Here is a 16,271-nt window from a genome sequence, read left to right on the forward strand (position 1 = left end):
CTACAAGGAGGGAAGTGGAAAATCAAAACACCAATTTCTAAATGGCTGTTCCTGTGCTGCCCAGCTGGCACAGTTCAGGGGCAGGAGGTGTCTGGCAGAGTAAAGCTGGTGAAATCAGCCTTACTGCTTCCATCTCTCCCACTGGGCCAGCCTGATGGAGTGGTTGAGGGGAGAGGAGGTTTGGTGGGGCTCGCCTGTCACCGCTGAGTCGATGTAGCAAGCTTCCCCACAACTGAAACGTGCAATCGCATCTCTGCCCATCACTAGTTTTCTTCCCGGGATCCCTGCGTGCATCTCAAGATACCCAAAGGCGTGGGTGACATGTTTCCTCCTCCAGATTTTGAAGGACTCCAGGTCCCATTAGCCAGATCAGTACGTATTATGGAAATTGTAGTAGACCAGCAGCCTGGGATTTGGGGTGTGGGGGGGACAGAGAGCAGAGGTTGACCACACATACCCCTCCAAAGTGCCAATACAGTCCGTTCCTACAGATGCAGCAGGAGCTATCAGTTTATTTTTTTTAAGATCGGTATGTCCTTTTTTTATCGGGATGCGGGTGGCGCTGTGGGTTAAACCACAGAGCCTAGGGCTTGCTGATCAGAAGGTCGGCGGTTCGAATCCCTGCCACGGGGTGAGCTCCCGTTGCTCAGTCCCTGCTCCTGCCAACCTAGCAGTTCAAAAGCACGTCAAAGTGCAAGTAGATAAATAGGTACCACTCCAGCGGGAAGGTAAACGGCGTTTCCGTGCGCTGCTTTGTGAGAAGCGGCTTGGTCATGCTGGCCACATGACCTGGAAGCTGTACGCCGGCTCCCTCGGCCAATAAAGCGAGATGAGTGCCGCAACCCCAGAGTCGGCCACGGCTGGACCTAACGGTCAGGGGTCCCTTTACCTTTATGTCCTTTTTGCATTATTATTATTTTTTAAACGCCCACTCAGTTGGGCAGGCTAAGTTTCACTTAAATGTTTGCTTTTGGAATTTTTTTTTTTTTAAGTGCTATTTAAAGGTACTTTACTCGTCCTTAAAATCCGGAAAGATAGAAAAAAACTAATCAATTTTGATGGTATTTTTCACCTTCTGTATTTCTCCACCTAAAGAGGGAACCGCATCCTTGTTCGAATGGGAACCTGAAATCAACGTCTGCCAATCTCTCGCCTTTCCCCTTTGGCTTGGCGCAGAGCCAACCAGGAGGCGTGGCTGGGCGTCGTAAGAAGCCCCGCCCCTTCTCTCCCTCTTCTTCCCCCGCCAACCCCGGACAGCAGCAGCGAATTGATTGGCCGCCTGGGCCGTGACCGTTACGCCTCGCGCTGCGCGTGCGCCAGCGGCCCCTCGCAGGAGGGGGGCGGGCTCCGCTCCGCTCGAGGCCGCGCCATTGGCTGCTTCCCGAAGCCGTGCCCGCTGATTGGCTGAGCGCAGGGGGGGAAAGTGGGCGTGCCGGGCGCTTCCAGTCAGGTGCGGACGCCGCTGACAGAGGCAGGCGGAGGCGGCGGCCGCCTCCTCCTCCTTCCTCCTCCCGCGCTTCTTCTTCCCCAGCCTGGGGAGATGGGGCGGCCGGAGCCTCGGCCCTGAGGGGAAGGCGCCAAGGAACGGGCCGGCGGAAGGGCGGGGCTCTGGCGGAAGGGGCGGGGCGCAGGTAAGGAGGGGGCGGGGCTTGGCCTTGAGTGACAGGCGCTCCAGGAAGGGGGGGTCTCTGGAGGGGCTTTGCCTTGCTGGGTCGGCCTCAGAATAGGCCGGCCTCACCCCTGCTCCAAATCCCCACCCCAGGGGGAAGCCTGCCTCTGGGTATGGAGGCTCCATGGGAAGGGACCCCCGAGGGTCATCTAGTCCAACCCCCCCTGCCATGAAGGAATCTCAGCTAAAGGCATCCCTGACAGGGATTTCCTCTGCTGGGAGAAGAAGGGAGAGGCCACCACACCCCCCCCCCGGGGAGACCCTCCCACTCTTGAAAGGATCTTACCAGTGGCGTAGCGTGGGGGGTGCAGGGGGGGCCGGCTGCACCGGGCGCAACATCTGGGGGTCAGGGTTAGGGGGCGCAAATCCACGGGTTAGGGGGCGCAAATTACTTGCCTTGCCCCGGGCGCTGACAACCCACGCTACGCCACTGGATCTTACCAACCAAAAGGAGGTCCCTGCGTCTTCCAAAAAGGGGGGAAGGGAAGACCTAGGTAACTACAGTGGTGCCTCGCAAGACGGAAAGAATTCGTTCTGTGATTCTCTTCGTCTAGCGGTTTTTTCGTCTTGCGAAGGAAGCCCGTTGACGAATTAGCGGATTAGCGCTATTAGCGGCTTATCTGCTGATCGGATCAGCTGATAAGCGGCTTAGAAAAAGGAGGGGAGGGGAAAAAACCAGCAGGAACTCAAGACATTGTCGTCTTGCAAAGCAAGCCCATAGGAAATTCGTTTTGCGAAGCACCTCCAAAACGGAAAACCCTTTCGTCTAGCGGGTTTTCCGTCTTGCGAGGCATTTGTCTTGCAGGGCACCACTGTACCAACTAGTGAACTCGTCACCCGTAACAGGAAAGGACCAGGCAATTCAACTGTTGGTGTGTGAGCACTGGTAAAGGGACCCCTGACCATTAGGTCCAGTCGTGGCCGACTCGGGTTGCGGCGCTCATCTCGCTTTACTGGCCGAGGGAGCCAGCGTACAGCTTCCGGGTCATGTGGCCAGCAGGACTAAGCCGCTTCTGGCGAACCAGAGCAGCGCACGGAAACGCCGTTTACCTTCCCGCCGGAGCGGTACCTATTTATCTACTTGCACTTTGACGTGCTTTCGAACGGCTAGGTTGGCAGGAGCAGGGACCGAGCAACGGGAGCTCACCCCGTCGTGGGGATTCGAACCACCAACCTTCTGATCGGCAAGTCCTAGGCTCTGGGGTTTAACCCACAGCGCCACCCGCGTCCCACTGGACTGCCCCGTAATTCAATGGAAAATTCTATGTCCTGTACCTCCAGATGTTGGTGAACGGCATCTCCCGTCAGCCCTGGTAAGCATTGCCAACGGGCAAGGTTGGTGGGTGTGATGGCAGCTGCAGTTCAGCAACACCTCGAAGACCAAAGTCCTCTGTACCTCTTGTGGCAGTGAATGCTCTGCATTACTTTAACATTGTGTGAAGTAGAAGTGGCGGCGAGGGGGTGCTTTAGAATCATAGAATCATAGAATCATAGAGTTGGAAGAGACCACAAGGGCCATCGAGTCCAACCCCCTGCCAAGCAGGAAACACCATCAGAGCACTCCTGACATATGGTTGTCAAGCCTCTGCTTAAAGACCTCCAAAGTAGGAGACTCCACCACACTCCTTGGCAGCAAATTCCACTGTCAAACAGCTCTTACTGTCAGGAAGTTCTTCCTAATGTTTAGGTGGAATCTTCTTTCTTGTCGTTTGGATCCATTGCTCCGTGTCCGCTTCCGGAGCAGCAGAAAACAACCTTTCTCCCTCCTCTATGTGACATCCTTTTATATATTTGAACATGGCTATCATATCACGCCTTAACCTCCTCTTCTCCAGGCTAAACATGCCCAGCTCCCTTAGCCGATCCTCATAAGGTATCGTTTCCAGGCCTTTGACCATTTTGGTTGCCCTCCTCTTTAGCCAAGGAAGAAGATGCCTGGGAGCCCTAAGCTGTGTTAGAAACTCAGGTATATAAACTAGGTTCCAAATGGCTCCTTAAACCAAGGTTACAGTTGCCAAAACAGAATATATACTTGTCATTTTGCGGCAAGACTGCAAAGGTCTTATTTTTCAAATGATGGACTGACTCTGACTGAATATCAGTTAAACATCTGGCTAGTTCAGATGACAACCTTGAGCTAGGTATAGAAGAAAAGTCACTTGATCCAGGGACAGTCCACATACCGTATTTTTTGCTCTATAAGACGCACCAGACCACAAGACACACCTAGTTTTTGAAGGAGGAAAACAAGAAAAAAAATATTCTGAATCTCAGAAGCCAGAACAGCAAGAGGGATCGCTGCGCAGTGAAAGCAGCAATCCCTCTTGCTGTTCTGGCTTCTGGGATAGCTGCGCAGCCTGCATTCGCTCCATAAGACACACACACATTTCCCCTTACTTTTTAGGAGGGAAAAAGTGAGTCTTATAGAGCAAAAAATATGGTAATTAAGCTTTCCCACACTGAGCTTCATGACGGGAGTGGGGATTCGAACCCCGATCTCCCAGGCCCTCGTCCGTCACTCTAACCATTACTCCGCACTAGCTCTTTAGAGTCCTTCCGCTATGGGACAAGCTCTATAAATTAATCAATAGGTAAAAAAAATATGGAGAAAGCGGAATGTCGCTTAGAAAAGAATCTGAAATATTTTCCCGGAAGCTTGGATTCATTTCATTCTGGGTTGTTTTCTTTGATGCTCTAATGGGCTGTAAACAGCTTGGAGATATTCCTCCCCCCGCCCCCACTTATAGAGTGCGTCTTATAGAGTGAAAAATATGGTATGTTTATGGACCCGACTAGACGTAAGTTGCATTTAAAAAAAAATAAAATGAATAGGGCCCAATGGAAAGCAGGTGCTGATAGCTAACTGGATTGGAGCAGGCAGAAGTGTAGGGTGGGAGTTAACCCTTTATTCCTTTGCTGTGCAATCAGCTCCTTTGAAGCTGCTATTTGTATTGGAAGGATATGCTACACAATTCACAGTTCCAGCCCCCCCCCATACCTGCTACTTTAGGGTAACCCTTGCTGAAGTAGCCTGTGGTCTACAGAAGTCCATGGCACAATAAACTGGTAAAGTCTTTAAGGTGCCACAATATTCTTCGTTGCTTTTCCCTTGGGGCTGTGCAACACACATCTTAAGAGGAAAAGAAGATTTTGAGGTGTGCGTTTTGAGAATGCATAGGCAAAGTTACTCTCCCTCACCCTTGAGAAGAGTTTGCGCTCGGCTGGTTGTGGGACCATTTTCACGCTGGCTAAGTTTTAAGGGACGTTGCCTTCCTTGGGTCGGGTGCTTAGAAATCGACCAAATGAAAAGGGAGGAGCTGTTCCCTATTTTATTATCCAAGCGACTGCTTTTCAGAATGATAAAGACCACAAAGGCAGCTCATTTTTCCAGGAACAGTCCTTCCTTCCTGGACATTTGCTGACCGATGCAGGACGCACGCATTTCTTGAACAATGGGGATCCTCTTGGGAGACGTTCCCCCGCCTTTTTGTTCTGTAATGAACTAAGACATAAATACAAAGTCCACTGAGTATGTTGTCCGTCTTTTCCCCTGCGTCACACACACATTGCATTCCTTCATCTTCTTCAAAACCGTGTTGTTGCTAATATGTCATGTTTGTGAGAATCTAGGGCCTGTGCAAATGCAGAATAAGATGTGTGTGATTTCTCTTGACATGCTGGGATAGCTCAGTTGGTTAGACGTTAGAGCATGGTGCTAATAATAATAATAATAATAATAATAATAATAATAATAATAATTTATTATTTGTACCCCGCCCATCTGGCTGGGTTTCCCCAGCCACTCTGGGCGGCTTCCACAAAGACCAAAAATACACTAAGATGTCACACATTAAAAACTTCGCTGAACAGGGCTGCCTTAAGATGTCTTCTGAATGTCAGGTAGTTGTTTATCTCTTTGACATCTGATGGGGCCCATCTATGCCAACATTTTATTCTCAAAGTACGTCTCCCCTCCTGTGGCTTTCAAGAACTGGAGGGTAGATCATAACCATTCTGCATCACCATCATCATCATCATCATCATCATCATCATCTAAAAACATCATATAATACCAAACATTAAACACTCCCCCATATAGGGCTGCCTTCAGATGTCTTCTAAAAGTCAGATACCGGTAGTTCTTTATCTCTTTGACATCTGATGGGAGGGCCATCCACAGGGCAGGCACCACTACCGAGAAGGCCCTCTGCCTGGTTCCCTGTAGCTTCGCTTCTCACAGTGAGGGAACTGCCAGAAGGCCCTCGGCGCTGGATCTCAGTGTCCGGGCAGAACGATGGGGGTGGAGACGCTCCTTCAGGGATACAGGACCGAGGCCGTTTAGGGCTTTCAAGGTCAGCACCAACACTTTGAATTGTGCTCGGAAACGCCCTGGGAGCCAATGTAGGTCTTTCAAGACCGGTGTTATGTGGTCTCGGCGGCTGCTCCCAGTCACCAATCTAGCTGCCACATTCTGGATTAGTTGTCATTTCAAAGGTATGCCCACATAGAGCGCATGGCAGTAGTCCAAGCGGGACATAATCAAAGCATGCACCACTCTGGCGAGACAGTCTACAGGCAGGGAGGGTCTCAGCCTGCGTACCAGGTAGAGCTGGTAGACAGCTGCCCTGGATACAGAATTGACCTGCGCCTCCATGGACAGCTGTGGGTCCAGAATGACTCCCAGGCTACGCACATGGTCCTTCAGGGGGACAGTTACTCCATTCAGGACCAGGGAGTCCCCCACACCAGCCCGCCCCCTGTCCCCCCAAAACAGTACCTCTGTCTTGTCAGGATTCAACCTCAATCCAATGATAACGCCACAGTTGCAGGTTCAGTCCCTAAAAAAGGACTGAGCTCTGCATATGCTTGTATAGTCGTACCTTGGAAGCCGAGTGCATTGGCTCCCAAACAAATTGGCTCCCGAACGATTGAAATCCAGAAGTGAGTGTTCTCCTGCTGCCAATCGGAAGCCGCGCTTTGGTTTTCGAACGGTTCCGGGAGTCGAACGGACTCCCGGGACGCATTCTGTTCGAAAACCAAGGTACCACTGTTATCCTCAGGGTCCCTTTCAACTCTATGATTCTTTTTGATAGAGTGTGTGTACAGGCCTCACTTATGGTCATTTGTCATTTTGAGATTGCCAGTGTCTCTTTTTCTCCATTTTGCCTTGATGAATGAGACGCGGAAGCTGAAGAAAGCCTCATTTTCTCACCTGGATGACCCATCCACAGAGCGTCTCAGCCTCTGGCCCCCAGGCGTCCTCCCACTGACCTGACTGCATTGTGCTTAGATGTTACCTGTCAATCAAGACCCATCTGAGTCAGAAAGTCTTAAAAGGAGCATTGATGCCATATAGTCTCTTCACCAGGCGTAGGCAAACTCAGCCCTCCAGATGTTTTGAGACTACAATTCCCATCATCCCCGACCAATGGGCCTGTTAGCTAGGGATGATGGGAGTTGTAGTCCCAAAAGATCTGGAGGGCCGAGTTTGCCTATGCCTGCTCTTGACCTTTAACGCTGCGATTTTACACTCAGTTGTAAGTAATCACAGCAGGGATGATTCACAGATGGTATTTAACTCTGAGAAGGCGTGCTGTATAAGACTGAATCAGATTAGTGCTGGAGATGCAAAGAGGTTGAGGGAATGTTCTTTCATATGTGGCGGACCTGTAAAAGGGTAAAAGAGTACTGGGAAATGATCCATAATGAATTGAGAAAAAATGTTTTAAATGTTTTAAAGTACTTTCCCCCCCCCCAAAAAAAAACCAGTCTTTTCTGTTGGGCATAATTCAGACTGAAATTCCCAGGGGTCAAAAAATGTATGCTACTACTGTGGCCCCAAAATGTTAGCCCCAAAATGGAAAACGAGCGAGGTCTCAATCAAGAATGGCAAGTTAAGTTGACAGAATATGTGCAGCTTGCAGACTTAACATAGAGAGTAAGAGAAGAAGAAGAGCATACATTTAGAGAAGACTGGGAAATGTTTATTGAATATATGGGAAATATATATATACAACTGAAAACGCTGGCAGCATTCAGATAAATTCAACAGTGTAAATAAGCTTTGATGGATGTAATAATTGAATACTGAACGGTTTAGTTTTTGTAAAATATGCAGGGACTTATGATATGTAAAATGAACCATGGAAAGAGAAGAAGGGAAGTCACTGATGTCTTAAGGATGTAAAATTGGGTACTTTTGATTGTAAAACAGAAAATTGACAAGCCGCGAGTTGTATCGGGCCTGACTTTGACCAGCGCTTTCTGTCTCTTCCTCAGGCCTACCATGATTCTGCTCTCCGGCTGCTGATGCCACCGCATCCTCGGTTGCCATGACAACGGGCGACTGCTGTCACCTCCCCGGCTCGCTGTGTGACTGTCCGGGCAGCGCCGCGTTGTCCAAGTCGGTGGAAGATTCCGACTTTGGGCGTCCTCAGTACGTCACCCAAGTCACGGCCAAGGACGGACGGCTGCTCTCGACTGTCATCAAAGCCCTGGGGACGCAGAGGTGAGGCCGAGGCGCTCCGGGCTTGCGACGGATTGCTTCGGGGGGGGGGGTGAGCCTGGTTAGCCGGCAAGAGGGGCGTCCTTTGACCCCGAAGGGCCGAGTTCAGTTTAGAGTCAAAGAAGCAGAAAGCCTTTTAGCGATGGCTGGGAGGGTCAGAGTTGGGAGGACACCTGCAAAAACATAATGATAGGCAAGTCTGTGCCTCCTCCTGTTACCCACTTAAAACAGCCTTTTATTCAGAGGACTGGAATCCTACATAGAATAGAATCATAGAATCATAGAGTTGGAAGAGACCACAAGGGCCATCGAGTCCAACCCCCTGCCAACCAGGAAACACCATCAGTGTCCCTCTTGAACTGTGGTGCCCAGAACTGGACACAGTACTCCAGGTGAGGTCTGACCAGAGCAGAATACAGTGGCACTATTACTTCCCTTGATCTAGATGCTATACTCCTATTGATGCAGCCCAGAATTGCACTGGCTTTTTTAGCTGCCGCGTCACACTGTTGGCTCATGTCAAGTTTGTGGTCAACCAAGACTCCTAGATCCTTTTCACACGTACTGCTCTCAAGCCAGGTGTCACCCATCTTGTATTTGTGCCTCTCATTTTTTTTGCCCAAGTGCAATACTTTACATTTCTCCCTGTTAAAATTCATCTTGTTTGAGCAGTGTTAGAAACTCAGATATATTAGCTAACCGCCAAATGGCACCTTAAACCTAGGTTGCGGTTGCCACAATGGAATGTCTAGGTACCATTTTCCCCCCAGTGAAGAAGAAGAAGAAGAAGAAGAATTAATTTCATATCTATACCGCTTTGTAAGGGACGCGGGTGGCACTGTGGGTTAAACCACAGAGCCTAGGGCTTGCAGATCAGAAGGTCAGAGGTTCGAATCCCCGCAATGACGGCGTGAGCTCCTGTTGCTCGGTCCCTGCTCCTGCCAACCTAGCAGTTTAAAAGCACGTCAAAGTGCAAGTAGATAAATAGGTACCGCTCTGGCGGGAAGGTAAACGGCGTTTCCGTGCGCTGCTCTGGTTCGCCAGAAGCGGCTTAGTCCTGCTGGCCACATGACCAGCTTTACGCTGGCTCCTTCGGCCAATAAATCTAGATGAGCGCTGCAACCCCAGAGTCGTCCGCGACTGGACCTAATGGTGGGGGGTCCCTTTACCCTTTACCTATACTGTTTTGTATTTTAAAGAAATAGTCTCAAAGCAGTTTAAAATAGCAAGTAAAACAATGCAGAATAAAACAAAATGAAGCTTTAAGGGAAATGTTTCAGATCCTTCTCTAAGGGACATTTTGCTTTTCCCCATACCTATTTACCTACTCAATCTAAAGAGCTGCCCCATAGCCGAAGTGCTCTAGTAAACAAACCCTTCTGCTGACCTGCTTAAGTAAGCTGGAGGGGCCAGCCAGATGGAGATGTCAGCCGCCAGCCTGGCACTCAGAGATCTCCGCTTGGTCGCGATTGGACCAGCGCCAGGGGCAGAACATGCCTGGCAACTGGGGAATTTTTAGCATGGGGATTTGAGAAAGAAAGGATGCAACTTGGACGATGCGTTCAGAAGCACGGGTTGAGTTCCCAGTGTCTCCACGTACGGTCGGGAGAATCTCCCTGTCTATAATAATAATAATAATAATAATAATAATAATTTATATCCCGCCCTCCCCAGCCGAAGCCGGGCTCAGGGCGGCTAACCACAATAAAACAGTACAACAGTACAACACAACACAACACTCTAAAATCATTCATTATAAAATTAATTCAAATCAAACCAATGGCAACCATTGGGCCAGAGCTCCGTGAAGATTGCCGAGGGACGGGGTCAGGCTGTGCCCTGGCCAAAGGCCTGGTGGAACAGCTCCGTCTTGCAGGCCCTGCGGAAAGATGTCAAGTCCCGCAGGGCCCTGGTCTCTTGTGCCAGAGCGTTCCACCAGATTGGGGCCACAGCCGAAAAAGCCCTGGCTCTAGTTGAGGCCAGCCTAACCTCTCTGTGGCCTGGGATCTTCAAGATGTTTTTTATTTGAAGACCATAAGTTTCTCTGTGGGACATACCAGGAGAGGCGGTCCCATAGGTACGAGGGTCCTAGGCCGTATAGGGCTTTAAAGGACCCCAGGGAGCCACTGCCAGACAGTGGTCTGAATTCTGCAGAAGGCAACTTCCTGTGTTTCTTCCTCTGCTGGAGCAGCTTATCTGTGGCTCTTTCCTGTTAGTCCGACTCACTCGCCCCCTGCCCACAATCTCTCCAGACACCCTTTGTGATGCTTCGGCTGCTGCCTGCTGGAATTTATCTCACATTCTCAGGTAGAACACACGAAGCGGAATGCATTTGTTTTCACAGGATGGAAAGATGCAGGCAGATGCAGTCCTTCCCACCTGCTCCTGTTCGTGCCCTCGGTCTTTGCGCGAGGGCTGAGAAAAAGCAAGCCTGTTCAAGCCTGTCAATAAGGGAAGGGGGGTGTTTTTGGCTTGGCGGGCCAGATCTTTATCTCCCTGCCCCTGCAGGCCAACTTTAACTGGTGGACGGGGGGGCACCCGTCTGCCAATCATCTGATGTCACGAGGATTTCTGGTGATTGATTGGTGAGCAGGACTGCCCATCTGTCCAAGTTGACCTGGGGGGGGGGCTGCTTCCCCAGCACGCTCCCTACATACAGTGGTACCTCAGGTTACATTCGCTTCAGGTTACATACGGTTCAGGTGAAAGACTCCGCTAACCCAGAAATAGTGCTTCAGGTTAAGAACTTTGCTTCAGGATGAAACAGAAATTGTGCTCCAGTGGTGTGGCAGCAGCAGGAGGCCCCATTAGCTGAAGTGGTGCTTCAGGTTAAGAACAGTTTCAGGTTAAGAACGTACCTCCGGAACGAATTAAGTACTTAACCCGAGGTACCACCGTACTGTGTTCTGTGAAGTGGGACTATTGTCTTTTGTTCCTTTTCTCTTTGCTGTCTGATGAGAAAGAGGAAGGAGCTAAATCAGAATGCTCCGAGTGTATTATATGTAAATAAAAGTAGATTAGCCAAAATGCTGTGCTACTGAGTTCTGTTACGCGAACTGCCAATACTGCAGGATCGTAAGTGTTCTGATGCCTCTAGGTATCAGTCGCTGTGATGTTCGGGCTGAAGAAAGCTTTCGAAGCTCCCGAACGATCAACCAGGAGGGAGAGAACATGCCAGTCGGGCATGTGTCTCTGCCCGAGTCACGAATAGGATGAGCCTAACAGGAACAGAGGCAGGAAGGGTAACCATGTCAGATCACTAACTCCTTGAAATACAGTTTTTCTTCCGGATAGCTTGCCCATACACACTTTCCCCACCCCGGTCTTCTGAAAGTGGCTGAAGCCCCCTTCTCTTTTGCCTTCTCCTCGCAGCGATGGCCCGATCTGTCGAATCTGCCACGAAGGCGGAAGCGGAGAAGGCCTGCTCTCGCCCTGCGATTGCACGGGCACCTTGGGGACCGTCCACAAGAGCTGCCTGGAGAAGTGGCTTTCCTCCTCCAACACGAGCTACTGCGAACTGTGCCACACCGAGTTTGTCGTGGAGCGGCGGCCCAGGCCCCTGATTGAGGTGGGTTGCGCCTCCCTCGCTTGCCGCAGGGCACGGTCTCCAGGCTAGAGGTTTTGAGTGGGAAAGAGAACAACAAATCTGTTTCTTTGGAACACTTGCATTCTGCTTTGTCCCGGGCCGGTGCTTCGCAACAGATTCTCAAAATGAATCTGTGCTCGGGTGTTATAAAAGGAGCAGGAACGGCATGATCTCTCCATGGAAGCGGATAGATCAGGCAGCGCTCCCTGTCCTCTGCACATCAGAGGTTCTCTCTAAGGTCCTCTGAGGCAAGGGAGTGGGGCTGGGCGGCTGGAGTTATCTCAGCCCATGGTGGGAGCAGTCTTCCCTTTCTGGTAGTTGATGAGAAACACCAGTAGGATTGGCAGATACACATACTTGGAAGCTCACAAATGGCAGCTGTCAAATAGATTTGTGAGCAACTCCTTCATAGCCTGCGAACCTTCCACCCCATCGTAAATGGATAATAATGCTACCTCTGGACTGTCGGTCAGTGATTTCTGTTACCTCCTTAAGCACCCTTTGCCCCCCCCCCCCAATGTACATATTTACACCCCCACCACATGTGAACATAATTCCCCGCTTCCCGGCATCCCCTCCAACATAACTCCAAATATACCTTGTTTAGTTGATTTCAAAATCATTTCCAGTGTGTTGCTGGACAGCAGGAACACAGGCAGTTGCTTGCTCTCGATTTAGGTTCAGGCACCCTCTTTACTCCCGGGAGATAAAACTTGTTTGGTACTAACAAGGTGGCTCTGAGAGTTCTCAAACAAGAGACAGAGATTTCGGCTCCATCAGCGTTCTTGTTTTTATCTAATGTGACTGGCGTTAAATACCATCTCCAAACTACCCGTATTTTTCACTCTATAAGACGCACCAGACCATAAGACAGACCTAGTTTTTGGAGGAGGAAAACAAGAAAAATAATATTCTGAATCTCAGAAGCCAGAACAACAAGAGGGATCGCTGTGCAGCGAAAGCAGCGATCCCTCTTGCTGTTCTGGCTTCTGGGATAGCTGCGCAGCCTGCATTCGCTCCATAAGACGCACACACATTTCCCCTTACTTTTTAGGAGGGGAAAAGTGAGTCTTATAGAGCAAAAAATACGGTAATTTATAATAATATTCTTTTATTCTCATAGACAACATTTTCAACATGCAATTTTTCCCCTTCTTTCTGACAAATTAATCCCAATCCGTCTCTTCCTTCCTTCTGTCCAGTGGCTGAAGGACCCCGGCCCACGCAACGAGAAACGGACGCTGTTCTGCGACATGGTGTGTTTCCTTTTCATCACCCCGCTGGCTGCCATCTCCGGCTGGCTTTGCCTCCGCGGTGCCCAAGACCACCTGCAGTTCAATAGCCGCCTGGAGGCCATAGGCCTGATTGCCCTGACCATAGCACTTTTTACCATCTATGTCCTTTGGACACTGGTGAGTGGTCATGCCCGCTTTCCTTCTCGGGGTTCTTCTTCCACTAAATTTGTCTGCTCCTCCTCCTTACTATTATTTGGGGGCAGGTTATGGGTCAGTGATAGGGATGCGGGTGGCGCTGTGGGTTAAACAACAGGCTTTCTCAAACTTGAGTCTCCAGCTGTCATTGGTACTACAACACCCCTGATCTGTAGCTAGCAGAATCCGTGGTCAGGCCTGTTGGGAATTGTAGTTCAGAAACAGCTGGAGACCCAAGTTTGGGAAACCCCAGTCTACACCGACTGGCAGTGGCTCTCTGGGGTTTAGAGGCATGAAGTCTTTCTGAGCCCTACCTGGAGATCAGACCTGAGACATTAGGTGCTATGACCCTGAGCTTCAGGTTTGCAGTCGTACAGCTTGAGTGTTTGAGGAAATCATTTGGGTACCACTAATAAAAGGCAGAAGGGACGCGGGTGATGCTGTGGGTTAAACCACAGAGCCTAGGGCTTGCCGATCAGAAGGTCGGTGGTTCGAATCCCCGCAATGACGGGGTGAGCTCCCGTTGTTCGGTCCCAGCTCCTGCCAACCTAGCAGCTCGAAAGCACATCAAACTGCAAGTAGATAAATAGGTACCACTCCGGCGGGAAGGTAAACGGCGTTTCTGTGTGCTGCTCTGGTTCGCCAGAAGCGGCTTAGTCATGCTGTCCACATGACCCAGAAGCTGTACTCCGGCTCCCTCGGCCAATAAAGCGAGATGAGCGCTGCAACCCCAGAGTCGGCCACTACTGGACCTAATGGTCAGGGGTCCCTTTACCTTGGGCAATTCCAAACCTAACCCTGATTATTCTTGCTCTCCTTCCCCACCCCGCCTGTGACCCCCCTCCCACCCCGCCGACCAGGTTTCATTCCGCTACCATTGCCAGCTGTACTCCGAGTGGCGAAGGACCAATCAGAAAGTCCGCCTGATGATCCCGGACTCGAGGAACCCGCACCCTGTCTCGCACTCGCTGCTCTCCGCCAAGCTCCTGAAGAAGAAGGCCGACGAGACGACTGTATGAGCAAGGAGCGGCCCTCCGTAGACGAGGGGGGCCCTCCCCTCGCACGGTGCGGGGGGCGGGGAGGAGGGAGGGAGAGAGAGAGAGGAGAGCGGGATAGCACTTTCTCCCGCCCACAGCGGCAAAAGACTCGCCTAAACAATCAGCCCGACCAAAGGGGGAATCTTGCCACTTGCCCCGTTCCGCTGCGGCGAGAACACAGAACGACAACCGAGCCCCCCAGGGTGTGTGCAATGAGCTTGGCTGGCGGTGGGCCCTGTGCGCCCCCCGGCCAGGCTCCGTCTTCGAGACGAAACCTAGCAAAGGAGAAAGAGAGCCTCTCCCTATATCCATATATCTATATTATATTACCATAATTATTGTTGTTATTATTATAATAATTTTGTCACTCTTCTTAATTTCCACGCCTGGTGTTGTCGCTGTTGCTGCTGTTGCTGTTTGTGTCCAGGCCCCTTTTTTTATGTCGTCCCGACAAACGTCCCCACGAGAGAGGCGGAGAGGCGACCTGCCCGTTGCTGCTGCTTCGACGCCCCACCACCACCCCCTCACCTCAAGGCCGTTGCGCTTTGTCGGTTTCGCTCGGTGGAGCATTTGCTGCGGAGGTTTCTCGCTGCCGCCGGACTTCTCCTACGCGGCAACCGCTGCGGCTGTCGCATTTCGGGGAAGGCTCGAGAATTGATGAGTCCTTAACCCCCAGCGGTTTAATACCTGCTGTCCCTGTGTGTAGCAGCTGGGAAATGACTGAGGAAGCCGAGGGCACCTCTGCAATAAATATCCACCCCGCGAAACACACCGGGCGTATTTTCAAGAACTTGCAATGACTTTCTAAGCGGGGGGAAAAGCAATGTGTAGATCTGCTTGTCATCTGATCGCATTTGGGAATGAATTGGTGCTCTTCCGAAGAACCGGAGGGTGGGAGGGAAGTTTCTTCTCCTTTTGCGCCCTTCATTCCTCGGGGTCTCTCCAAGCCCCCTTTCCTGTTTTTGCACTACATAGATTTTTTGGGTGGGGGAGCGCCGAGCCCCCTCCCTCGTCCCCCCCCTCTTGTTTCTTTGTCAGTGATGTTTCTCTCCCCGGCCAGAGGATTCTGTGCGTTTGAGAATGGATTTGAAGTATAATAATAATAATCCCAGGAGGAGTAAAAAAAGAAAAAAAATTGAACCAATGTTGGGACTGGAGAAGTTTTTCTTTTTTTAAAAAAAAGAAGGTTGCGACTGACTGAGTGGTTGTTTTTGAGAAGTCTTGGCAGCTTGCTGCTGTAATAATCTGTGCGACACTCTCCGGCGTGGAAGGAAAGGTCTGTCCACGCTGGGGAAAGGGCTAAAAGTTTCTGAGCACTTGATCCATGAAGAGCATACGGAAAGTTCATTTTAAAGAGGAATTGCTTCACGTTCACCCGCTCTGAAAAAGGAACCAGTTCGGTCCCTGTTCAATGCACAGTTCAATTCACAATCCATCCATGTGGTTGGTCCTCAGTCTCCGCTGCCCTGCTTATCTTCGGAATTTTACAATCAGCTCTGCTAAAGTATAAAAGACACTTTGGAAACTGAAAAGAAAAAAACATCAAAACACATATCGCGTACAGTAATATGAACAGTTGATTTATTTACTTCCCCCCAGCAATTATGGTCTGTGGGTAAAACCTCAGCGCCTAGGACTTGCCGATCGCATTGTCGGCGGTTCGAATCCCCACGGTGGGGTGAGCTCCCGTCGTTCGGTCCCAGCTCCTGCCCACCTAGCAGTTTGAAAGCACCCCTAAGTGCAAGTAGATAAATAGGGACCGCTTTATAGCGGGAAGGTAAACGGCGTTTCCGTGTGCGGCGCTGGTGCCGGCTCTCCAGATGCCGCTTAGTCACGCTGGCCACGTGACCCGGAAGTGTCTCCGGACAGCGCTGGCTCCCGGCCTCTAGAGTGAGATGAGCGCACATCCCCTAGAGTCTGTCAAGACTGGCCCGTACGGGCAGGGGTACCTTTACCTTAAGCTTAAACAGCAATATTTACTTTCCCCCAGTCTTTAAGCTTAAACAGCAAAGTCACTTTTCAGAGAGTTAAAAATGGCAAATGT

At 50.6% G+C, this 16,271-nt stretch overlaps 1 protein-coding gene across 1 annotated transcript; it reads left to right on the forward strand.

Annotated features, from left to right (window-relative positions):
• Nucleotides 1-1,486: 1,486 nt before the first annotated feature.
• On the forward strand, nucleotides 1,487-14,604 carry MARCHF2 (membrane associated ring-CH-type finger 2). Its single transcript, XM_082206720.1, has 5 exons — nucleotides 1,487-1,631; nucleotides 7,949-8,177; nucleotides 11,547-11,742; nucleotides 12,963-13,172; nucleotides 14,051-14,604. The coding sequence occupies exons 2-5, from the start codon at nucleotides 8,002-8,004 to the stop codon at nucleotides 14,207-14,209; spliced, it is 741 nt and encodes a 246-aa protein (XP_082062846.1). The 5' UTR covers nucleotides 1,487-1,631; nucleotides 7,949-8,001; the 3' UTR covers nucleotides 14,210-14,604.
• Nucleotides 14,605-16,271: the final 1,667 nt, after the last annotated feature.

The sequence above is a fragment of the Podarcis vaucheri genome (assembly GCF_965113315.1).
Source record: "Podarcis vaucheri genome assembly, chromosome: 18".
Taxonomy (NCBI): domain Eukaryota; kingdom Metazoa; phylum Chordata; class Lepidosauria; order Squamata; family Lacertidae; genus Podarcis; species Podarcis vaucheri.